Below are 26,470 nucleotides of genomic sequence, written 5' to 3'. Positions count from 1 at the left end.
CTATAAGCCATTTCCTAAATATTCTTCGATTGCCGCGTGATTTCTTACATATATTGGGATTTTTTTTTTATATATATATTTGGCCTTTTTTTATGCAACTGATTTTTTTAAGGGGAAATTTTGCCAAAAATACAAAAAAAATATAACACGGGGAAGTAACCGAATGTTTTCCTTTCCTAGATAGAAAGTCCCCTCCTCCTACTCACAAATTTTCCCCTCTTTCTGCGCAGTTCACAGTAAAGAATACAGGATCCTACCTGTCCGTACAATCTAGTTTCACCACAAACTAAAATTGGCTCAAGAAAAAGTCAGAAAACTTCTGTTGACAGATCTTGCATTTGTACATGTCATTATTTAGTATTCTTGAGTGCACAGAGGTGTTCTGGTGTTAATAGACCGGGAGTCTGATTAACTCAGTACTGTACCTACCAAGAATAATGGATCTGTCAACAGAAGCTTGTTGTTAGTTTCCACGTAAAAAAAAATGCAAAAAAAAATGGAATAAAGATTCCATATAGATGTTGGATTTTACAATCACCACTGCTAAATAGATACCGTACCTACCAAGAAAGTTGGATCAGTCAACAGAAGTTTGTTGTTAGTTTCTGAATTAAAAAAAATACAAAATATGGAAAGAAGACTACATAGATGGTATATTTTAGTTTCACCATTATAAACTCAAAATACAAAATAGACACTCACTATGGAGGTAAGATCCACCAACAGAAGCTTGTGGTTAGTTTCCATTTAAAAAAATATATATAGCAAGGATGGAATGGAGATATTATATAAGTACTGGTCACTGTATTTTACTTTCACTAATAGTTCAAAGTACTATAAAGACAACTACGTAGAATGAAGGATCCGTCAACAGAAGCTTGTTGTTAGTTTCCATTTAAAAAAAATATATAAAGATGGAATAAAGATATTATATAGGTACTGGTTATTGGATTTTATTTTTACCGATAAGAGTTCAAAGTACTATACAGAGAGTTACTTAGAATGAAAGATCTGTCAACAGAAGCTTGTTGTTAGAATCTATGTAAAGAAAAAATACAGTGAAGATACTATATAAATGCTGGATTTTACTTTTGCTATTACGCACTCAAAGTACCAAATAGACACCTAATAAGAACAACAGATCCGTCAACAGAAGCTTGTTGGTAGTTTTCATGTACAAGCAAAATAGCATAAAAATGCAATAAAGATGCTATATAGATGTTGGATTTTACGTTCTCCAATACACACTTAAACTACTAAATAGATGCCTATTAGGAATAATGGATCTGTCAACAGAAGTTTGTTGTTAGTTTCCATATATATACTGTGTATGTATGTATATATATATATATATATATATATATATATATATATATATATATATTGAATATATATAAGCTTGTTGTTTGTTTCTATGTAAAAAAATGCAAAAAAATGATATGAAGATACCAATTGGATGCTGGATTTTACTTTTGCCATAATGCACATAAAGTACTAAGTAAGTAGACATCATCTAAAAATAATGGATCCGTCAACAGCAGCTTGTTGTTGGTTTCCATGTAAAAAAATAAATAAATAAAAAATTGAAATGAAGATACCAATTGGATGCTGGATTTTACTTTTGCCATAATGAACTTAAAAGTACTAAATAAGCATTGTCTAAGAATAATGGATCCATCAACAGCAGCTTGTTATTAGTTTCCATGTAAAAAAAAAAATAAAGAAAAAAAATGAAATGAAGATACCAATTGGATGCTGGATTTTACTTTTGCCATAATGCACATAAAGTACTAAGTAAGTACACCTAGTCTAAGAATAATGGATCCGTCAACAGCAGCTTGTTGTTAGTTTCCATGTAAAAAAAAATAAAATAAAATATTCAATGAAGGTACCACATGCACTTTTCTCACCAATAGTCCTCTAAGGAGGCCATGAATCCCAATGATTTCACAGCTTCCCATAAATAAGCTCTCTACATAAAGTGACCTAAAAAAAAAACCTATCTTCGGATCTGACGCCCAACGTAACGTAATATGCTGATTAGACTCGATCCGTCACCACAAAGAGGGTCTTTCTATGAAGCTTGAGCTCCGTAACATGATCCCGGTTATTTTTTAGTACGTAGTGGCCTAATACATGGTAACAACAATCATTATTGCATTTCTGCCTTTTTTTTAAATTTCAGTTTTTGGGTTTTTTTTCGACTGATTTTGATTGCACTTAGTTTTTTTTTTAAATTGTTCTCTTTTTCGAAGATTATTTTATGCATTTTTTTTGTTCGCTATTGTGGACGGGGTTTTTATTTTCCAGATGTTTTCGGTTCCAGATTTATCAATTACAAATTTTTAAAAAGTCGCAAAAATTTTGCACCAATGTTATCCAGTCTCCTTGTAGAATTTTATGTTCGCCTGAAATTTTTGCTCAAATTTTGTAACATTTTACCAAAATTTTTTTGAGCTTGAATACATACAAAAATAAAGGCAATTTTTGACTTGTGCAAAGTTCATGAACAGCGTGCGCCATTTTAAAAAATTTGGCGCAAAAATAACAAAATGTTTTTTTTTTTTCATTTCTGTTTTTAACTTAGTTTTTCGACTTTTGCATATTTGGTTAAAATGTTGTGCAAAAATTGCGCCAATCATTCAGGCGTAAAATAAAGTCACTTCGGAGGAGTGAGGGACCTTTGCGCCAAATTTTGCAACTTTTAGAAAAGTTGCGAATAAATGAAAAATTAAAACTCTTCTCACAGTGGCGAACTAAAAAAAAAATTGAACGCATAAAAAAGGCACAAATGAAAAAATAAATGTGGCACAAACAAAAAAAAAAAAAGCAAAAAACTTGTCAAAATAGACGCAAAAAGGGCCGAAAAGTGACAATAAAACCCCCCAAAAATACTGATGATGAATCGGGACCGATTGTCAAGATTGGATGCAATAGTAACAAACCCTCAGCTGTGACAAGTACTATGTCTGTACAGGTTTTTAAGGATGTAAAGTCGACTCTTCCCATTCACTGACAGCAAGCAGAGCTTTAGAAAATAGTGGAGAACGGGGAATACAGTTTCTTAGCTTTTCTCTGTTACTCGGAAAGATGGGTGACAACCAATATGGCCGACCAACCAACACCTGAACATGGCAGCTTTCCCAGACTCCTGACCGTCAGACCAGTCTGGTTAGATAGCGACAATCCCTTGATGGGAGCGGCCATATTGGCTGTAATCCAATATTTTGATCTAAGCAAAAAATTTTTACAATAAATTTTTTTTTTAACATCCCGTAAAGTTTTGAGTAGTATTAACTCATTTCTTTCCGGATCTTAATAAAGGGTTAGCGCATGCAGCATCGAAACCTCCCCCCCAAAAAAGCGCATTTCGGCCAGTATGCTTCTAATAATGCCGGCCCAGTGTGAGCTGTCTTGGCTCCTTTTCGTTTTTTACCCTGCATCAGTTCCGGATCTTAATAAAGGGTAACTGCATGCAGCACCAGCACCCCTCTCTCCTTCAAAAAAAGCACACGCCGGCCCGTATGCTTACAATGATGCCGACCCAGTATAGGGTGTCTCGCTCCTTTTTCTTTTTTACCCTCCACCCGTTCCGGATCTTAATAAGGATTGCCGCATGCAGCTCCAAACCCCCCCCCCAAAAAAGAGCATGTCGGCCCATATTCTTGCAATGATACCGCCCAGTGTGGGGTGTCTCGGCTCCTTTTTCTTTTTTACCCTAGACCTGTTCCGGATCTTAATAAAGGGTTACCGCATGCAGCACCAAAACTGCCCCCCCCTTCAAAAATCGCATGTTGGCCGGTATGCTTTCAATGATGCTGGCCTAGTGTGGGGTGTCTCGGCTCCTTTTCCTTTTTTACACTCCACCTGCTCCGGATCTTAATAATGGGTAACTGCATGCAGCACCAGCACTCCTCTCTCCTTCAAAAAAAGCACACGCCGGCCCGTATGCTTACAATGATGCCGACCCAGTATAGGGTGTCTCGCTCCTTTTTCTTTTTTACCCTCCACCCGTTCTGGATCTTAATAAGGATTGCCGCATGCAGCTCCAAACCCCCCCCCCCCCCCAAAAAAAGAGCATGTCGGCCCATATTCTTGCAATGATACCGCCCAGTGTGGGGTGTCTCGGCTCCTTTTTCTTTTTTACCCTAGACCTGTTCCGGATCTTAATAAAGGGTTACCGCATGCAGCACCAAAACTGCCCCCCCCCTTCAAAAATCGCATGTTGGCCGGTATGCTTTCAATTATGCTGGCCTAGTGTGGGGTGTCTCGGCTCCTTTTCCTTTTTTACACTCCACCTGCTCCGGATCTTAATAAAGGGTTACTGCATGCAGCACCCAAAGGCTCCTTTTCTTTTTTTGCCCTCCACCCGTTCCGGATCTTAATAAAGGGTTAGTGCATGCAGAAACCCCACCACCACCACCACCCAAAAAAGTGCACGTTGGCCCGTATGCTTACAATGATGCTGGCCTAGTGTGGGGTGTCTCGGCTCCTTTTTCTTTTTTACCCTCCACCTGCTCCGGATCTTAATAAAGGGTTACTGCATGCAGCACCCAAAGGCTCCTTTTCTTTTTTTTTGCCCTCCACCCGTTCCGGATCTTAATAAAGGGTTACTGCATGCAGAAACCTTCCCCCCACCACCACCCAAAAAAAGTGCACGTTGACCCGTATGCTTACAATGATGCTGGCCTAGTGTGGGGTGTCTCGGCTCCTTTTTCTTTTTTACCCTCCACCTGCTCCGGATCTTAATAAAGGGTTACTGCATGCAGCACCCAAAGGCTCCTTTTCTTTTTTTGCCCTCCACCCATTCCGGATCTTAATAAAGGGTTAGTGCATGCAGAAACCTTCCCCCCACCCAAAAAAAGTGCACGTTGACCCGTATGCTTACAATGATGCCGGCCCAGTGTGGGGTGTCTCTGACTAGTAACGAGGAGCAGTTTACGGCCATAATGATTGCCACCGCTGTGATTGACAGGCCGAGGGTCAGCTGGAGCAAAGCCACCAGGAGCGGAAAGCGGCAGCCGCAGCAGGTCTGCGAATCGTCCTTCTGCCCGGGCTTTTCATTCTTTTTTGTCTTCTTGTTCTCTTGGGGGGTCTCCGATGTCCCCTTCGCCATTTGTTCGCGGTCCCTCAGTTCGTTCTTCTCCTCTGCTCCCATGCTGCTGCGCTCGCTCACGTCGGGCGGTTCCTTTCTGCAATGGCCGCCGGGGATCCTGGTATTTGGGAATGGCCGGCTTGGACTAATATGGAAGGCATTTGGAACAGATTCTCAAATGCCTCTTGGAGGCCGCAGTCATGGTGGGGGGGCTTCGAGGGGATACCAGACTGCCAACCTTGGATGGTTAGGCGCAGGGAGGGGGGGTGCGAATTTTTTTTTTTTTTCGTGACAAACAAGGCTTAAATATTTTAGTAGGCCCTAGGAGATGTTCCCATGAAGCTGCGCGCCCCCAGGCTCCTTCTTGCTTTTGGGGTCAGTCGAGTACGCACGCAGAGAGGAGAGTGACAGCGCCGGCAGCGCAAGTCCCACATAATAATGACTTAACGGCTGACACCCGAAACGCGTTGCCCTCCATGAACAAACACCGATCTGACTAGATAAAGCCAGATTATCCCCCGCAGGGACGTTATTAGCTTATTATTAGGGGTCTGTTCACACCTCATAAATTCAAGGATTAGCTCCGTTTAATCGGATGAATCTATTTAGGGCGAAACGCGTAAACGGGCCAAGCCAAGAATCGTGCGGTTTACCTCACATTGGCATATACGCGCTAATTTGTGGTAATGAGAAATTGTTCATGATGTTTTTTATTACGTTACATAATTATTTTTTGACCTTATAAAAAAAAAAACACCACAAACCAAAATGCAGCGGGCCTAATTATTGTCTAAAACTGTCTCGTACTAAATACTGTCTGTGTTACCCATAGCAACAAATCACAGAACAGCTCTCATTTTCCCAGAGCAGTTTCAGAAATGAAAGCTGATCTCTGATTGGTTGCCCTCCTGCTATTGAACAATTTGTATTTTCAAGATTTTTGACCTAAGAAACGCAGTAAAAAAATAAAAACCAAAAAAAATCTGCTGGACGCTGTCATGGGGTGTGTGAACATGGCCCGAAGACCAAGCAGCGAAACCAGGCATGTGTTACAGCAGATTGTCACATTCATAATAACAGAAGGTGAATACAGACCCCAAACCAGACCCCTAAACTAATAAAGACCCCAGACCGGACCCCTAAACTAATACAGACACCAGACCAGACCCCTAAACTAACACAGACACCAGATCCCTAAACTAATACAGATCCCAGACCAGATTCCTAAACTAATACACACCCAAGACCAGACCCCTAAACTAATACAGACCCCAGACCAGACCCCTAAACTAATAAAAACCCCAGACCAGACCCCTAAACTAATACAGACCCAAGACCAGACCCCTAAACTAATACAGACCCCAGACCAGACCCCTAGACTAATAAAGACCCCAGACCAGACCCCTAAACTAATACAGATCCCAGACCAGATTCCTAAACTAATATTGACCCTAGACCAGACCCCTAAACTAATACAGACCCCAGACCAGACCCCTAAACTAATACAGACCCCAGACCAGACCCCTAAACTAATACAGACCCCAGACCAGACCCCTAAACTAATACAGACTACAGACCAGACCCCTAAACTAATACAGACTACAGACCAGACCCCTAAACTAAAACAGACCCCAGACCAGACCCCTAAACTAATACAGCCCCCCGAACTAATACAGACCCCAGACCAGACCCCTAAACTAATACAAACCCCGGACCAGACCCCTAAACTAATACAGACCCCAGACCGGACCCCTAAACTAATACAGACCCCAGACCAGACCCCTAAACCAACAGACACCAGACCCCTAAACTAATACAGATCCCAGACCAGATCCCTAAACTAATACAGACCCAAGACCAGACCCCTAAACTAATACAGTCCCCAGACCAGACCCCCAAACTAATAAAGACCCCAGACCAGACCCCTAAACTAATACAGACCCAAGACCAGACCCCTAAACTAATACAGACCCCAGACCAGACCCCTAAACTAATAAAGACCCCAGACCAGACCCCTAAACTAATACAGATCCCAGACCAGATTCCTAAACTAATATTGACCCTAGACCAGACCACTAAACTAATACAGACCCCAGACCAGACCCCTAAACTAATACAGACCCCAGACCAGACCCCTAAACTAATACAGACTACAGACCAGACCCCTAAACTAAAACAGACCCCAGACCAGACCCCTAAACTAATACAGCCCCCCGAACTAATACAGAACCCAGACCAGACCCCTAAACTAATACAAACCCCGGACCAGACCCCTAAACTAATACAGACCACAGACCAGACCCCTAAACTAAAACAGACGCCAGACCAGACCCCTAAACTAACACAGACCCCAGACCAGACCCCTAAACTAATACAGACCCCCGATCAGACCTCTAAACTAATACAGAACCCAGACCAGACCCCTAAACTAATACAGACCCCAGACCAGACCCCTAAACTAATACAGACCCCAGACCAGACCCCTAAACTAATACAGACCCCAGACCAGACCCCTAAACTAATACAGACCCCAGACTGGACCCCTAAACGAATACAGACCCCAGACCAGACCCCTAAACTAATACAGACCCCAGACCAGACCCCTAAACTAATACAGACCCCAGACCAGACCCCTAAACTAATACAGACCAGACCTCTAAACTAATGCAGACCCCAGACCAGCCCTCTAAACTAATACAGGCCACAGACCAGACCCTTTAAACTAAAACAGACGCCAGACCAGACCCCTAAACTAACACAGACCCCAGACCAGACCCCTAAACTAATACAGACCCCCGATCAGACCTCTAAACTAATACAGAACCCAGACCAGACCCCTAAACTAATACAGACCCCAGACCAGACCCCTAAACTAATACAGACCCCAGACCAGACCCCTAAACTAATACAGACCCCAGACCAGACCCCTAAACTAATACAGACCCCAGACTGGACCCCTAAACGAATACAGACCCCAGACCAGACCCCTAAACTAATACAGACCCCAGACCAGACCCCTAAACTAATACAGACCCCATACAGGACCCCTAAACTAATACAGACCCCAGACCAGACCCCTAAACTAATACAGTCCCCAGACCAGACCTGTAAATACAGACCCCAGACCAGACCCCTAAACTAATACAGACCCCAGACCAGACCTCTAAACTAATACAGTCCCCAGACCGGACCCATAAACTAATACAGACCCCAGACCAGACCCCTAAACTAATACAGACCTCAGACCAGACCCCTAAACTAATACAGACCCCAGACCAGACCCCTAAACTATTACAGACCCCAGAATCAGGGGGGACACACTATCGGTGGAGGTGCAATCCTGAGCAGGTGGGCTTGTGCATTATGATGCGATATTGGGCTGCACAGGACTTAGATGTTATTCTGAGCGCTGTGCGCACTGTGCGGTTGGCACCATTGTCGGCCTCAGATTTACACTGAGACACATCTATATCAGACTTAATATCATCGCGGGGCCGCCGGCAGGAGGACAAGACCCGAACACACCCTGTCCCTCAGCCGCTGACCTGCAGTCTGTATGAAGGGGTCACTGCGGGCGTGAAGGGGTTACTGCTGGAGTGAAGGGGTCACTGCGGGCGTGAAGGGGTTACTGCGGGCGTGAAGGGGTCACTGCGGGCGTGAAGGGGTCACTGCGGGCGTGAAGGGGTTACTGCGGGCGTGAAGGGGTCACTGCGGGCGTGAAGGGGTTACTGCGGGCGTGAAGGGGTTACTGCGGGCGTGAAGGGGTCACTGCGGGCGTGAAGGGGTTACTGCGGGCGTGAAGGGGTCACTGCGGGCGTGAAGGGGTCACTGCGGGCGTGAAGGGGTCACTGCGGGCGTGAAGGGGTTACTGCGGGCGTGAAGGGGTTACTGCGGGCGTGAAGGGGTCACTGCGGGCGTGAAGGGGTTACTGCGGGCGTGAAGGGGTTACTGCGGGCGTGAAGGGGTCACTGCGGGCGTGAAGGGGTCACTGCGGTCGTGAAGGGGTCACTGCGGGCGTGAAGGGGTCACTGCGGGCGTGAAGGGGTTACTGCGGGCGTGAAGGGGTTACTGCGGGCGTGAAGGGGTCACTGCGGGCGTGAAGGGGTTACTGCGGGCGTGAAGGGGTCACTGCGGGCGTGAAGGGGTTACTGCGGGCGTGAAGGGGTCGCTGCGGGCGTGAAGGGGTCACTGCGGGCGTGAAGGGGTCACTGCGGGCGTGAAGGGGTTACTGCGGGCGTGAAGGGGTCACTGCGGGCGTGAAGGGGTTACTGCGGGCGGCGAGAGCTGCGACAGTGTGAAATGATCAGGAGTGGAGGGAATGTGCGACCCCCGGAGGGAGACACCGGGGAGGGGGTGGGAGGCGTTAACAGGAACCCAGAACGGCTCTGCGGCGCCCCCCAAATATCCGGAGGTCAGGGGTCTCCAGATACAAGGTTATGTGTACTCTGTGCTGATGTGAGACCCCCTATAAGATCAGCACACTCCTCTCCTGAAATGCTCTGTGCTGCTGTGAGACCTCTATAAGATCAGCACACTCCTCTGCTGAAATGCTCTGTGCTGCTGTGAGACCCCCTATAAGATCAGCACACTCCTCTCCTGAAATGCTCTGTGCTGCTGTAAGACCGCCTATAAGATCAGCACACTCCTCTCCTGAAATGCTCTGTGCTGCTGTGAGACCCCCTATAAGATCAGCACACTCCTCTCCTGAAATGCTCTGTGCTGCTGTGAGACCGCCTCTAAGATCAGCACACTCCTCTTCTGAAATGCTCTGTGCTGCTGTGAGACCCCATATAAGATCAGCACACTCCTCTCCTGAAATGCTCTGTGCTGCTGTGAGACCGCCTATAAGATCAGCACACTCCTCTCCTGAAATGCTCTGTGCTGCTGTGAGACCGCCTCTAAGATCAGCACACTCCTCTCCTGAAATGCTCTGTGCTGCTGTGAGACCGCCTATAAGATCAGCACACTCCTCTCCTGAAATGCTCTGTGCTGCTGTGAGACCGCCTCTAAGATCAGCACACTCCTCTGCTGAAATGCTCTGTGCTGCTGTGAGACCGCCTCTAAGATCAGCACACTCCTCTTCTGAAATGCTCTGTGCTGCTGTGAGACCGCCTATAAGATCAGCACACTCCTCTCCTGAAATGCTCTGTGCTGCTGTGAGACCGCCTATAAGATCAGCACACTCCTCTCCTGAAATGCTCTGTGCTGCTGTGAGACCGCCTATAAGATCAGCACACTCCTCTGCTGAAATGCTCTGTGCTGCTGTGAGACCGCCTATAAGATCAGCACACTCCTCTCCTGAAATGCTCTGTGCTGCTGTGAGACCGCCTATAAGATCAGCACACTCCTCTTCTGAAATGCTCTGTGCTGCTGTGAGACCGCCTCTAAGATCAGCACACTCCTCTTCTGAAATGCTCTGTGCTGCTGTGAGACCGCCTATAAGATCAGCACACTCCTCTCCTGAAATGCTCTGTGCTGCTGTGAGACCGCCTATAAGATCAGCACACTCCTCTCCTGAAATGCTCTGTGCTGCTGTGAGACCGCCTATAAGATCAGCACACTCCTCTGCTGAAATGCTCTGTGCTGCTGTGAGACCGCCTCTAAGATCAGCACACTCCTCTTCTGAAATGCTCTGTGCTGCTGTGAGACCGCCTATAAGATCAGCACACTCCTCTCCTGAAATGCTCTGTGCTGCTGTGAGACCGCCTATAAGATCAGCACACTCCTCTCCTGAAATGCTCTGTGCTGCTGTGAGACCGCCTATAAGATCAGCACACTCCTCTGCTGAAATGCTCTGTGCTGCTGTGAGACCGCCTATAAGATCAGCACACTCCTCTCCTGAAATGCTCTGTGCTGCTGTGAGACCGCCTATAAGATCAGCACACTCCTCTCCTGAAATGCTCTGTGCTGCTGTGAGACCGCCTATAAGATCAGCACACTCCTCTTCTGAAATGCTCTGTGCTGCTGTGAGACCGCCTATAAGATCAGCACACTCCTCTTCTGAAATGCTCTGTGCTGCTGTGAGACCGCCTATAAGATCAGCACACTCCTCTCCTGAAATGCTCTGTGCTGCTGTGAGACCTCTATAAGATCAGCACACTCCTCTTCTGAAATACTCTGTGCTGCTGTGAGACCTCTATAAGATCAGCACACTCCTCTGCTGAAATGCTCTGTGCTGCTGTGAGACCGCCTATAAGATCAGCACACTCCTCTCCTGAAATGCTCTGTGCTGCTGTAAGACCGCCTATAAGATCAGCACACTCCTCTCCTGAAATGCTCTGTGCTGCTGTGAGACCGCCTCTAAGATCAGCACACTCCTATTCTGAAATGCTCTGTGCTGCTGTGAGACCGCCTATAAGATCAGCACACTCCTCTCCTGAAATGCTCTGTGCTGCTGTAAGACCGCCTATAAGATCAGCACACTCCTCTCCTGAAATGCTCTGTGCTGCTGTAAGACCGCCTATAAGATCAGCACACTCCTCTCCTGAAATGCTTTGTGCTGCTGTGAGACCGCCTATAAGATCAGCACACTCCTCTCCTGAAATGCTCTGTGCTGCTGTGAGACCGCCTATAAGATCAGCACACTCCTCTGCTGAAATGCTCTGTGCTGCTGTTAGACCACCTACTAGATCAGCACACACTCCTCTCCTGAAATGCTCTGTGCTGCTTTGAGACCTCCAATAAGATCAGCACACTCCTCTCCTGAAATGCTCTGTGCTGCTGTGAGACCGCCTATAAGATCAGCACACTCCTCTCCTGAAATGCTCTGTGCTGCTTTGAGACCTCCAATAAGATCAGCACACTCCTCTCCTGAAATGCTCTGTGCTGCTGTTAGACCACCTACTAGATCAGCACACACTCCTCTCCTGAAATGCTCTGTGCTGCTGTGAGATCTCCTATAAGATCAGCCCTCTCCTCTGCTGAAATGCTCTGTGCTGCTGTGAGACTTCCTATAAGTTCAGTTTCTTTCTCGATTTTGGTTCCCACAGCCAAGGATGTGGGATTTTTAGTACTGGGAGTCACTACCTTCTTCTGAACATCCTAATCTCCTAGCTTTGGTTGTCTATGGATATTTTACAGTTTCTCCGTGTACGGCCAAAGGTGTTGGCTTTACATCACTCTTGCTACCACCTGGCATCATACATGGTGCATTCATGGTCACCTACATCTGTTTGGCCATGGAAACCCAATCCATGAAGCTTCTGATGAGCAGTTCTTGTGATCACATCATGTTCAGCGGCAGGTCATACCTTGGTGTTGAGTTCTACCACCAAGGATGGGTGACTTTTTCATCCCATCCCCTGGAATCACTAAAGGTGTTGGCTTTACATCTTGACAGCTACCACCTGGCACCATACATGGTGCACTCATAGCCATCTACATCAGTTTGGCCATGGAAACCCAATCCATGAAGCTTCTGATGAGCAGTTCTTGTGATCACATCATGTTGAGCGGCGGGTCATACCTTGTTGTTGAGTTCTACCACCAAGGATGGGTGATTTTTCCATCCCTTTTGGTAAATTTCAAGCCCTGGAATCACTAAAGGTGGTGGCTTTAGTTCATTCTAGCTACCACCTGGCATCATACATGGTGCACTCATAGCCGTCTACATCTGTGTGGCCATTGAAACCCAATCCATGAAGATTCTGATGACCAGTTCTTTTGATTACTTTACTTTGAGAGACCTTTGTATTGAGTTTTACGACCAAGGACGGGTGGTTTTTGCATCTCATGCGGTAACTTTCAAGCACGGAGCTCACTAAAAGTGGTGGCTTTCTATCATTGCAGCAGCCACCTGGCACCATACATGGTGCACTCAGGATTGTCTCTGCCCGGAACATGCATCCATTGAGGTTCTTCTGATTGTAACTAGATGTTGGTCATTACATGAAGGACGTGTGATATTTTTTTACACCCCTTGGGTCCCTCCTGGCCTCATGCACCCTCCGTCCATGCGTGCGTGCTGCCTACCAGCCAGGATACAGCCGCCATCACCGACGTTCAGGACTATTATGATAAACTGTCGTGAGCTGATGAAATGGAAAAAACTGCTGAATTAATCCAAATTTCTGATTAAAATCCTCCGAGACTGAAACCCCCTTAATTCTAAGACGTGTGATCCTCGGAGGATTTTAGCAGAGCCCCCCGGGGGCACAAATCAAGTCACTGTTTTCATTAATTCAGCAATTTCTTTATTTCGAGCTGCTGGAAGAAGCTAGAAACAGAGACGCGTCTGTCACGGAGATGATAACAGTCGTTCTCGAGAACCGTAGAAGGAAAGCGTCGACCATCTTAAGATCTTTTGGTTGATTTTGAGCTTTGTGCTCTAGTCACCTCCAAAGCTGCTTCCAAAATATAGGGGGTTGAATACTTATGCAACCCCCTCAACAATCACTCCAGGGTCACCACGTGTGAATGTCCTCTTTACCTGTTGGTATTAGAAAATGCAAAATCCGCTTTTATAGGGGGTTGAATACTTATGCAAACCCCTCAAAAATCACTCCAGGGTGACCAAGTATGAACGTTAACCTTACCCGTTGGTGACACACACTCACGTCCACTCTCTCCATGCCCTTTTTTAGGCAAATGTGACTTTTCGACCGATGTATTGCACATATACGACTTCCTAGTTCCGTATTGTATGGGGTAAAAATAAAATCTGATTCACTCTTTGTTTACTCTCAGAAAACCACGAGACGCCCAGTTTAGTTCCTAAAAAACAGCGATGCCCTTAGACTAGACCGGCCCGTGACCCAGAAGTAAGGGAGGAATTGGATTTCACTACCCATTTTGAGTCAAAACATGGAAGTGATGAGGCCGTGTGGGAAGGTGACCATGAGGGATGTGCGACCGAGCATGACAGTGACCACCGCGCACGAGGGACTGACTGAAACATGACTGCCGCGTTTCTTGGTAGTGTAATGTCGTGAAGCGCTGACCTATCACGTCTCACCGATATGGGACTAATTCCAATTAATCTCTCAGTTCCTCAAGAAGTTGCGTAAGATGAAGTAAGTGAAGTTAACCTTTTCTAAAAAATCTTAGTTCATAAATCTATCCCGGTAAAAACCAAAATAATCAACCATAGCTTTCAATCCTTACAATTCACAAATTGACCTGGGGGGCTTAAACTTTTGCAAACAACTCTGTTTTATACATTACATTAAAAAAAATTATATATTATTACCAACCTTTGTCTCTCTCCAGAGTCAATAATTTAATAGAGGATCAAATACTTTTGCAAACAGCCATATTATGTCTTAAAGGAGACTTTTCACTTGTCATGAATATGTAAATTTTTGCACCGGTGTAAAAGCCGCTGTTCTCCTGAATCCGGCGATGTTTTTCTTTTGTTTCTGCGCCTCTCCGTTCCTGAGATATGGCCTCCTCTTTCCTGTATTTAAATCTAGCGCTGTAGCTAAGTGGGCGTTGTCATCAATCTTCTTGAGAACCACACCCAGTTGGCTAAAATAGAGTAGATGTCTGCAAGGGAAAAAGGAGGCCGTATCTCAGGAACGGAGAGGCGTAGAAACAAAAGTAAAACATTGCCGGATGCAGGAGAACAGCGGCATTTACACCAGGTAAAGATAATACATATTTATGGGAAGTCACAGGTTGACTTTATATATTTTCTCACTGTAAAAACACAGAGATAATATCCATGGGGGCGCCGATACCTTTATCAACAACTTTTCTTTAAATATATACTTGATCAACCTTTGCTTTTCTCGCGAAAAAAACCTGTCACATGTTAGCAAGGCAGACGGCATGGCGGGGACCGGATGTTATACAACGGGGAACAGGGTCGGATGTTATACACCCAGGGGTGAAGGGCCGGATGTTATACACCGGGGGCAATTAGGCTGGATGTTATACACTGGGGGGCAATGGGGCTGGTGGTTATACATCGGGGGCCAGTGGGGCTGGAGGTTATACACCGGGGAACGATGGGGCCAGAGGTTACACACTGGGGGCAATGGGGCCGGAGGTTATACATCGGTGGCCAATGGGGTCGGAGGTTATACATCGGTGGCCAATGGGGCCGGAGGTTATACACCCGGGGACGAGGGACCGGATGTTATACACCGAGGGTGGATAAGGGGCCGAATGTTATACATCCGGGGGCGAGTGACCGAATGTTATACACGGAGGGTGGGTGAGGGGCCGGATGTTATACATGGGGGGCGGGAGAGGGGCTGGATGTTATATACCTGGGGCAAGGGACCGTATGTTATACACATAGGGTGGGTGAGGGGTTGGATTTTATACACCCGGAGGCAAGGGGCTGGATGTTATGCACAGAGGGTGGGTGAGGGGCTGGATGTTATATACCCGGAGGCAAGGGGCCGGATGTTATACACATAGGGTGGGTGAGGGGCTGGATGTTATACACCTGGAGGCAAGGGGCCGGATGTTATGCAAGGAGGGTGGGTGAGGGGCTGGATGTTATACACCCGGAGGCAAGGGGCCGGATGTTATACATGGAGGATGGGTGAGGGGCTGGATGTTATGCAAGGAGGGTGGGTGAGGGGCTGGATGTTATACACCCGGAGGCAAGGGGCCGGATGTTATACATGGAGGATGGGTGAGGGGCTGGATGTTATACACTGAGGGGCGGATAAGGGACCGGATGTTATAAACGGAAAGTGAGTGAGGGGCTGAATGTTATACACCCGGGGGCGAGGGACTGGATATTATACACTGGGGGGCGGGTGAGGGGCTGGATGTTATACACTGAGGTGTGGTGAGGAGCCGGATATTATATATTGGGGGGCGGTGAGGGGCCGGAAATTATACATTGAGGGGCGGGTGAGGGGTTGGATGTTATACACTTAGGGGTGGGTGAGGGACCGGATGTTATACACAGAGGGTGGGTGAGGGCCGGATGTTATACACAGAGGGTGGGTGAGGGCCGGATGTTATACACAGAGGGTGGGTGAGGGGCCGGATATTATACACAGAGGGTGGGTGAGGGGCCGGATGTTATACACAGAGGGTGGGTGAGGGGCCGGATGTTATACACAGAAGGTGGGTGAGGGACCGGATGTTATACACAGAGGGTGGGTGAGGGACCGGATGTTATACACAGAGGGTGGGTGAGGGGCTGGATGTTATACACAGAGGGTGGGTGAGGGGCCGGATGTTATACACAGAGGGTGGGTGAGGGGCCGGATGTTATACACAGAAGGTGGGTGAGGGACCGGATGTTATACACAGAGGGTGGGTGAGGGACCGGATGTTATACACAGAGGGTGGGTGAGGGGCTGGATGTTATACACAGAGGGTGGGTGAGGGGCCGGATGTTATACACATAGGGTGGGTGAGGGCCGGATGTTATACACAGAGGGTGGGTGAGGGCCGGATGTTATACACAGAGGGTGGGTGAGGGGCCGGATGTTATACACAGAGGGTGGGTGAGGGGCCGGATGTTATACACATAGGGTGGGTGAGGGGCCGGATGTTATACACAGAGGGTGGGTGAGGGGCCGGATGTTATACACTGAGGTGTGGTGAGGAGCCGGATATTATATATTGGGGGGCGGTGAGGGGCCGGAAATTATACATTGAGGGGCGGGTGAGGGGCTGGATGTTATACACTTAGGGGTGGGTGAGGGGCTGGATGTTATACACAGAGGGGGGTGAGGGGTTGGATGTTATACACTTAGGGGTGGGTGAGGGACCGGATGTTATACACAGAGGGTGGGTGAGGGCCGGATGTTATACACAGAGGGTGGGTGAGGGCCGGATGTTATACACAGAGGGTGGGTGAGGGGCCGGATATTATACACAGAGGGTGGGTGAGGGGCCGGATGTTTTACACAGAGGGTGGGTGAGGGGCCGGATGTTATACACAGAAGGTGGGTGAGGGACCGGATGTTATACACAGAGGGTGGGTGAGGGGCCGGATGTTATACACAGAGGGTGGGTGAGGGGCCGGATGTTATACCCAGAGGGTGGGTGAGGGGCCGGATGTTATACACAGAGGGTGGGTGAGGGGCCGGATGTTATACACCAGGGGTGAGGGACCGGATGTTATACACAGAGGGTGGGTGAGGGGCTGGATGTTATACACAGAGGGTGGGTGAGGGGCCGGATGTTATACACTGAGGTGTGGTGAGGAGCCGGATATTATATATTGGGGGGCGGTGAGGGGCCGGAAATTATACATTGAGGGGCAGGTGAGGGGCTGGATGTTATACACTTAGGGGCGGTTGAGGGGCTGGATGTTATACACTTAGGGGCGGTTAAGGGGCTGGATGTTATACACAGAGGGTGGGTGAGGGGCCGGATGTTATACCCAGAGGGTGGATGAGGGGCCGGATGTTATACACAGAGGGCGGGTGAGGGGCCGGATGTTATACACAGAGGGTGGGTGAGGGGCCGGATGTTATACACAGAGGGTGGGTGAGGGGCCGGATGTTATACCCAGAGGGTGGGTGAGGGGCCGGATATTATACCCAGAGGGTGGGTGAGGGGCCGGATGTTATACACAGAGGGTGGGTGAGGGGCCGGATGTTATACACAGAGGGTGGGTGAGGGGCCGGATGTTATACACAGAGGGTGGGTGAGGGGCCGGATGTTATACCCAGAGGGTGGGTGAGGGGCCGGATGTTATACACAGAGGGTGGGTGAGGGGCCGGATGTTATACCCAGAGGGTGGGTGAGGGGCCGGATGTTATACACAGAGGGTGGGTGAGGGGCCGGATGTTATACACAGAGGGTGGGTGAGGGGCCGGATGTTATACACAGAGGGTGGGTGAGGGGCCGGATGTTATACACAGAGGGTGGGTGAGGGGCCGGATGTTATACACAGAGGGTGGGTGAGGGGCCGGATGTTATACACAGAGGGTGGGTGAGGGGCCGGATGTTATACACAGAGGGTGGGTGAGGGGCCGGATGTTATACACAGAGGGTGGGTGAGGGGCCGGATGTTATACACTGGGGAGCAATGGGACCTGTTGTTACTTAAGCACTCTGGGTGTAAGTACTTTTTGAAGGGGGACTTGAGCCTTCATTACTGTATAAAGGGGCACTCAGGGCATTATTCATTTATAAGGAGGTTACCGGGGAAATTTTAACCTTTAAACAGGCGCACAGGGGTCTTCTATAATTTCAAGGTTTCCAGTGTATGGGGTATAATATAATAAGTTCGACCAGTGTTCCTCTTTTTACAATAGGGGGGCGCCAAGACTTTTGCAAACAAGCAAATTTTTTTTTTTTTTTTTTTTTACATTTTACCACCTGCGTTTGAAACGTGACCTTATAGACTCTTTCTCTTTTTCATTTACATGCTAAATAAAAATAATCCCGCAAATCTATTTGCCCTCATGTGTGTGACCCCAGTCGGCGGCGGGCGAGGCAATCTCTGCGCCCGGAGTCGGGGCACACAATGCTCTAATACTATTTACTACGAGGACTTTATGCACACTCAGCGGGGCTGATTTGTTTCCTTTTCAATTCCTCTAAACATTTCCCTCCACCCGAAACGCGCTGGAACAAGGCCGGAATCCATCGCGGCGCAGCTGGAGGCCTGACAGAAGATCGGCCGAGATAATGAGCCAAAGCCGCTCTAATGTGCCATTCTCATTCACCAGCAACATGTCACTCGCCCCGCGCTCAGCCACAGCCTGGATGTGGAGGGACGGATTAATATTAATGGCCGCCATCCAAAAACCTGAGACGACTACGAAAACATTGGCTGCTGCAGAAACTCTTGGGAGGACAGGCATTGGCTCGGTCTTTCCAGATGTCTGGTTCCCCACCCAGCTCTAAACGGCACGTAATGCCGCAATATGAAAGAGTCAGTGTCAGTCTTCACTGTTATTCTCGCATTCTACTCCTGAACCCATATATTTAGGAGTCTGATATATATTAGGGGATCTGGTCTGGGGATTTGATATTAACATAGGTGTCTGCGTGGATTTTAGGGGTCTGAAAGGGTCTGGGATCTGATATTAATATAAGGGAATATTTTTAATTTTGAAAGACAATAAAAAAGTACACCCCTAATCCTGCCCAGTACTTTTTCTGTGCCCACACAGAAATAGTGCACTATAGTGTTTCCACCCACTATAATACCCCATCATTGGCTCTATACACAACAATGCCTCCCCGTGCCGTATGGTGCCCCTACGATACCTTTCCACACAGTATGAAGCCCTACAGTGCCTCATCACATAGTATAGTGCCCTCACAGTGTCCCCTACAAAGATTATGATTCCCCATAGTGCCCACACACAGTATGATGCCCCCACAGTGCCCACACAGTATGATGCCCCCATAGCACCCACACACAGTATGATGCCCCCATGGCGCCCACACACAGTATGATGCCCCCATAGCACCCACACACAGTATGATGCCCCCATAGCGTCCACACACAGTATAATGCCCCTATAGCACCCACACACTATGATGCCCCCATAGCACCCACACACAGTATGATGCCCCCATAAAGTCCAGACACAATATGATGCCCCCATAGCACCCACATACAGTATGATGCCCCCATAGCTCCCACACACAGTATGATGCCCCCATAGCACCCACACACACAGTAAAATGCCCCCATAGTGCCCACACACAGTATGATGCCCCCATAGCTCCCACACACAGTATGATGCCCCCATAGCACCCACACACACAGTAAAATGCCCCCATAGTGCCTACACACAGTATGATGCCCCCATAGCACCCACACACACAGTATGATGCCCCTATAGTGCCCACACAGTATGATGCCCCCATAGCACCCACACACAGTATGATGCCCCCATAGTGCCCATACACAGTATCATGCCCCCATAGCACCCACACACAGTATGATGCCCCCATAGCGTCCAGACACAATATGATGCCCCCATAGCACCCACATACAGTATGATGCCCCCATAGCTCCCACACACAGTATGATGCCCCCATAGCACCCACACACACAGTATGATGCCCCCATAGTGCCCACACAGTATGATGCCCCCATAGTGCCCACACACAGTATGATGCCCCCATAGCACCCACACACAGTATGATGCCCCCATAGTGCCCACACACAGTATGATGCCCCCATAGTGCCCACACACAGTATGATGCCCCTATAGTGCCCACACAGTATGATGCCCCCATAGCACCCACACACAGTATGATGCCCCCATAGTGCCCACACACAGTATGATGCCCCCATAGTGCCAATACACAGTATGATGCCCCCATAGCACCCACACACAGTATGATGCCCCCATAGTGCCCATACACAGTATGATGCCCCCATAGCACCCACACACACAGTATGATGCCCCCATAGTGCCCACACAGTATGATGCCCCCATAGTGCCCACACACAGTATGATGCCCCCATAGCACCCACACACAGTATGATGCCCCCATAGCGTCCACACACAGTATAATGCCCCTATAGCACCCACACACTATGATGCCCCCATAGCACCCACACACAGTATGATGCCCCCATAAAGTCCAGACACAATATGATGCCCCCATAGCACCCACATACAGTATGATGCCCCCATAGCTCCCACACACAGTATGATGCCCCCATAGCACCCACACACACAGTAAAATGCCCCCATAGTGCCCACACACAGTATGATGCCCCCATAGCTCCCACACACAGTATGATGCCCCCATAGCACCCACACACACAGTAAAATGCCCCCATAGTGCTTACACACAGTATGATGCCCCCATAGCACCCACACACACAGTATGATGCCCCTATAGTGCCCACACAGTATGATGCCCCCATAGCACCCACACACAGTATGATGCCCCCATAGTGCCCATACACAGTATCATGCCCCCATAGCACCCACACACAGTATGATGCCCCCATAGCGTCCAGACACAATATGATGCCCCCATAGCACCCACATACAGTATGATGCCCCCATAGCTCCCACACACAGTATGATGCCCCCATAGCACCCACACACACAGTATGATGCCCCCATAGTGCCCACACAGTATGATGCCCCCATAGTGCCCACACACAGTATGATGCCCCCATAGCACCCACACACAGTATGATGCCCCCATAGTGCCCACACACAGTATGATGCCCCCATAGTGCCCACACACAGTATGATGCCCCTATAGTGCCCACACAGTATGATGCCCCCATAGCACCCACACACAGTATGATGCCCCCATAGTGCCCACACACAGTATGATGCCCCCATAGTGCCAATACACAGTATGATGCCCCCATAGCACCCACACACAGTATGATGCCCCCATAGTGCCCATACACAGTATGATGCCCCCATAGCACACACACACAGTTTGATGCCCCCATTTTGTCCACACACAGTGTAATGCCCCTATAGCACCCACACACACTATGATGCCCCCATAGCACCCACACACAGTATGATGCCCCCATAGTGTCCAGACACAGTATGATGCCCCCATAGCACCCACATACAGTATGATGCCCCCATAGCTCAAACACACAGTATTATGCCCCCATAGTGCCCACACACAGTATGATGCCCCCATAGTGCCGACACATAGTATGATGCCCCCATAGCACCGACACACACAGTATGATGCCCCCATAGTGCCCACACACAGTATGATGCCCCCATAGTGCCCACACACAGTATGATGCCCCCATAGTGCCCACACACAGTATTATGCCCAAATAGTGCCCCCAACACATTTTTAAACCTCTCCCATGTGCCCCCCTTGAGGCTCGACGTAGCAGACATGTCGTAGTGACATCATCGCACTTTCTGCACCATGGCCTCTGAGGCCGGATGGTGGAGCTGATGGTTTCCTGCTCAGTGATTGTATTTATCTGTATCTCCTTCCCAAGGACACAGATACAGGTGACCCTGGGGCGTCCCCCTGACGCCCGGGACAGCTTCCCAAATCTAGGGGCCTGGTCTGGGGTCTTTCAGGTGCACATTACAGAGGACCCCAACACATGAGCATCACGTGACTCCACGCTCCTAATCTTGTCTAATCCAATGAATAAGGTGAATACGGAGAGTAATGGAGGAAGCGTTCGGATTGCGCTCGGACGGCACTGGCGGACCCTGCGGCCATGTCTGGTTTACACTGGGATTAAAGGGGGTGTAAGGTGACGGATGCGGAGGATGTGTGCCGGGCCCACCGGGCACATTCATTACCAGACACCGAGGAGAAGCACGCTCCGCTCAGATGGAGGGGTGACGGGGCAGGAGGGGGTTGGTTAATGGCCGCACCAGGGGGGCTCCCCTATTGTTAGCTGATCATTACAGGAGAGATGGAAAGGGGGGAAGCGTAAGACCCCTGATCACCGCCATCATGATTGCTGATCTAAGGCTGCCTCCATCTACACTCCGTCCTTCTCTCTTTCTGGATATAGATGTCTGATAATGTCTGTAAAGCGCTGTGGAATTAATGGCGCTATATAAATGAGTAAAATAAATAAAAAAATAAAATATTCAGGAATAGTCGCTGACTTTTCGCTCGGCGGTGACCCGTCCCCTCAGGTTTCTCATGCCCACCATGGTGCCAGTTCTGCCCGCGGATGTGATTGATGATCTATTTGCAGCCCGGTACCCGGCGCGCTTCACGTCTGACGCCCAGCGCAGTTTTGGCTGTTTATATGTCAGACTTCTACTTTTCCCTCCATTTCTGCGAGGTCCTACTGTGAGCGACTGCCGGCTGTGATCTTTAAATGACCCCTCTCTGATCTATTCTGAAACACGGCCCCCTCCAGAAACGTGCGGGTCCATGCTGTGCGGAGCGTCTCCGCTCGCCGGGCGTTGGGATGAGGCTGAACCGGCTCATTTGCAGCACACATGTTATCGCCTGCTGTTAAATGTGACGAATCAACCAAGGTTTTCGTTAGTCTCCGACCGTCTGACATCGAGACCGATATATTTTTCCTCAACTTTATTTCGCGTAGTTTTCCTGCAGCCCGAGGCGTGAATCCTTCCCACGTGAACAAAAAACACTCTGCATCCATCTCCACAGTGATAAAAGGATATCGATGAATAGATAATTCCACTTAAAGGGTAACTCCACCCGGTGGTAATCAATCTGGAGAAGTTCCTTAACCAAGGAAACATGAAAAATTTTGATAACGCTTCTATGAGCATGGCAACACATTGTCTTCGGTCCCCACACATAGTAATGGTGCCCCTCTCAGTGCCTCCCCACATAGTAATGTGCCCCTCTCAGTGTCTCCCCACATAGTAATGGTGCCCCTCTCAGTGTCTCCCCACATAGTAATGTGCCCCTCTCAGTGCCTCCCCACATAGTAATAGTGCCCCTCTCAGTGTCTCCCTACATAGTAATAGTGCCCCTCTCAGTGCCTCCCCACATAGCAATGTGCCCCTCTCAGTGTCTCCCCACATAGTAATGTGCCCCTCTCAGTGCCTCCCCACATAGCAATGTGCCCCTCTCAGTGTCTCCCCACATAGTAATGTGCCCCTCTCAGTGTCTCCCCACATAGTAATGTGCCCCTCTCAGTGCCTCCCCACATAGTAATAGTGCCCCTCTCAGTGTCTCCCTACATAGTAATAGTGCCCCTCTCAGTGCCTCCCCACATAGTAATAGTGCCCCTCTCAGTGTCTCCCCACATAGTAATGTGCCCCTCTCAGTGCTTCCCCACATAGTAATGTGCCCCTCTCAGTGTCTCCCTACATAGTAATGTGCCCCTCTCAGTGTCTCCCTACATAGTAATAGTGCCCCTCTCAGTGCTTCCCCACATAGTAATGTGCCCCTCTCAGTGCTTCCCCACATAGTAATGTGCCCCTCTCAGTGTCTTCCCACATAGTAATGGTGCCCCTCTCAGTGCCTCCCCACATAGTAATAGTGCCCCTCTCAGTGTCTCCCCACATAGTAATAGTGCCCCTCTCAGTGCCTCCCCACATAGTAATAGTGCCCCTCTCAGTGCTTCCCCACATAGTAATGGTGCCCCTCTCAGTGTCTCCCCACATAGTAATAGTGCCCCTCTCAGTGTCTCCCCACATAGTAATAGTGCCCCTCTCAGTGCCTCCCCACATAGTAATGTGCCCCTCTCAGTGTCTCCCCACATAGTAATGTGCCCTTCTCAGTGTCTCCCCACATAGTAATGGTGCCCCTCTCAGTGTCTCCCCACATAGTAATGTACCCCTCTCAGTGTCCCCCACATAGTACTAGTGCCCTTCTCAATGTCTCCCCACATAGTAATAGTGCCCCTCTCAGTGCCTCCCCACATAGTAATAGTGCCCCTCTCAGTGTCTCCCCACATAGTAATGTGCCCTTCTCAGTGCCTCCCCACATAGTAATGGTGCCCCTCTCAGTGCCTCCCCACATAGTAATGTGCCCTTCTCAGTGCCTCCCCACATAGTAATAGTGCCCCTCTCAGTGCTTCCCCACATAGTAATAGTGCTCCTCTCAGTGTCTTCCCACATAGTAATAGTGCCCCTCTCAGTGTCTTCCCACATAGTAATAGTGCCCCTTTCAGTGTCTCCCCACATAGTAATGTGCCCTTCTCGGTGCCTCCCCACATAGTAATGGTGCCCCTCTCAGTGTCTCCCCACATAGTAATAGTGCCCCTGTCAGTGCTTCCCCACATAGTAATGTGCCCCTCTCAGTGCCTCCCCACATAGTAATGTGCCCCTCTCAGTGCCTCCCCACATAGTAATGTGCCCCTCTCAGTGTCTCCCCACATAGTAATGTGCCCCTCTCAGGGCTTCCCCACATAGTAATGTGCCCCTCTCAGTGCCTCCCCACATAGTAATAGTGCCCCTCTCAGTGTCTCCCTACATAGTAATAGTGCCCCTCTCAGTGCTTCCCCACATAGTAATGTGCCCCTCTCAGTGTCTCCCCACATAGTAATGTGCCCCTCTCAGTGCCTCCCCACATAGTAATAGTGCCCCTCTCAGTGTCTCCCTACATAGTAATAGTGCCCCTCTCAGTGCCTCCCCACATAGTAATAGTGCCCCTCTCAGTGTCTTCCCACATAGTAATGTGCCCCTCTCAGTGCCTCCCCACATAGCAATGTGCCCCTCTCAGTGTCTCCCCACATAGTAATGTGCCCCTCTCAGTGCTTCCCCACATAGTAATGTGCCCCTCTCAGTGCCTCCCCACATAGTAATAGTGCCCCTCTCAGTGTCTCCCTACATAGTAATGTGCCCCTCTCAGTGCTTCCCCACATAGTAATGTGCCCCTCTCAGTGCCTCCCCACATAGTAATAGTGCCCCTCTCAGTGTCTCCCTACATAGTAATAGTGCCCCTCTCAGTGCTTCCCCACATAGTAATGTGCCCCTCTCAGTGCTTCCCCACATAGTAATGTGCCCCTCTCAGTGTCTTCCCACATAGTAATGGTGCCCCTCTCAGTGCCTCCCCACATAGTAATAGTGCCCCTCTCAGTGTCTCCCCACATAGTAATAGTGCCCCTCTCAGTGCCTCCCCACATAGTAATAGTGCCCCTCTCAGTGCTTCCCCACATAGTAATGGTGCCCCTCTCAGTGTCTCCCCACATAGTAATAGTGCCCCACTCAGTGTCTCCCCACATAGTAATAGTGCCCCTCTCAGTGTCTCCCCACATAGTAATGTGCCCTTCTCAGTGTCTCCCCACATAGTAATGGTGCCCCTCTCAGTGTCTCCCCACATAGTAATGTACCCCTCTCAGTGTCCCCCACATAGTACTAGTGCCCTTCTCAATGTCTCCCCACATAGTAATAGTGCCCCTCTCAGTGTCTCCCCACATAGTAATAGTGCCCCTCTCAGTGTCTCCCCACATAGTAATGTGCCCTTCTCAGTGCCTCCCCACATAGTAATGTGCCCTTCTCAGTGTCTCCCCACATAGTAATAGTGCTCCTCTCAGTGTCTTCCCACATAGTAATAGTGCCCCTCTCAGTGTCTTCCCACATAGTAATAGTGCCCCTTTCAGTGTCTCCCCACATAGTAATGTGCCCTTCTCGGTGCCTCCCCACATAGTAATGGTGCCCCTCTCAGTGTCTCCCCACATAGTAATAGTGCCCCTGTCAGTGCTTCCCCACATAGTAATAGTGCCCCTCTCAGTGTCTCGCCACATAGTAATAGTGCCCCTCTCAGTGCTTCACCACATAGTAATGTGCCCCTCTCAGTGTCTCCCCACATAGTAATAGTGCCCCTCTCAGTGTCTCCCCACATAGTAATAGTGCCTCTTTCGGTGTCTCCCCACATAGTAATAGTGCCCCTCTCAGTGTCTCCCCACATAGTAATAATGCCCCTCTCAGTGTCTCCCCAAATAGTAATACTGCCCCTCTCAGTGTCTCCCCACATACTACTAGTACCCTTCTCAATGTCTCCCCACATAGTAATAGTGTCCCCCTCAGTGTCTCCCCACATAGTAATGTGCCCCTCTCAGTGTCTCCCCACATAGTAATGTGCCCC

At 48.9% G+C, this 26,470-nt stretch overlaps 1 protein-coding gene across 2 annotated transcripts in view; it reads right to left on the bottom strand.

The window, feature by feature from the left end:
• The window catches only part of SSPN (sarcospan), a 40,023-nt gene extending 26,343 nt beyond the window's left edge, over positions 1 to 13,680 (bottom strand). Inside the window, exon 1 of one of the 2 annotated variants that reach the window (XM_073650267.1) lies at positions 13,630 to 13,680. In XM_073650267.1, the coding sequence (XP_073506368.1) occupies positions 13,630 to 13,665 (36 nt within the window). In that variant the 5' untranslated portion in view covers positions 13,666 to 13,680. Of the gene's footprint in view, positions 1 to 4,888; positions 5,322 to 13,629 lie in introns of those variants that run through there. The other variant, XM_073650266.1, reaches the window with a different exon arrangement.
• Between the last annotated feature and the right edge of the window lie 12,790 nt (positions 13,681 to 26,470).

The sequence above is a fragment of the Phyllobates terribilis genome, unplaced genomic scaffold (genome assembly GCF_046119375.1).
Source record: "Phyllobates terribilis strain yellow unplaced genomic scaffold, ASM4611937v1 Scaffold_10__3_contigs__length_209671492, whole genome shotgun sequence".
NCBI lineage: Eukaryota > Metazoa > Chordata > Amphibia > Anura > Dendrobatidae > Phyllobates > Phyllobates terribilis.
The sequence above is the reverse complement of the archived record's forward strand: the minus strand, read 5'-3'. Positions and strand labels throughout refer to the sequence as shown.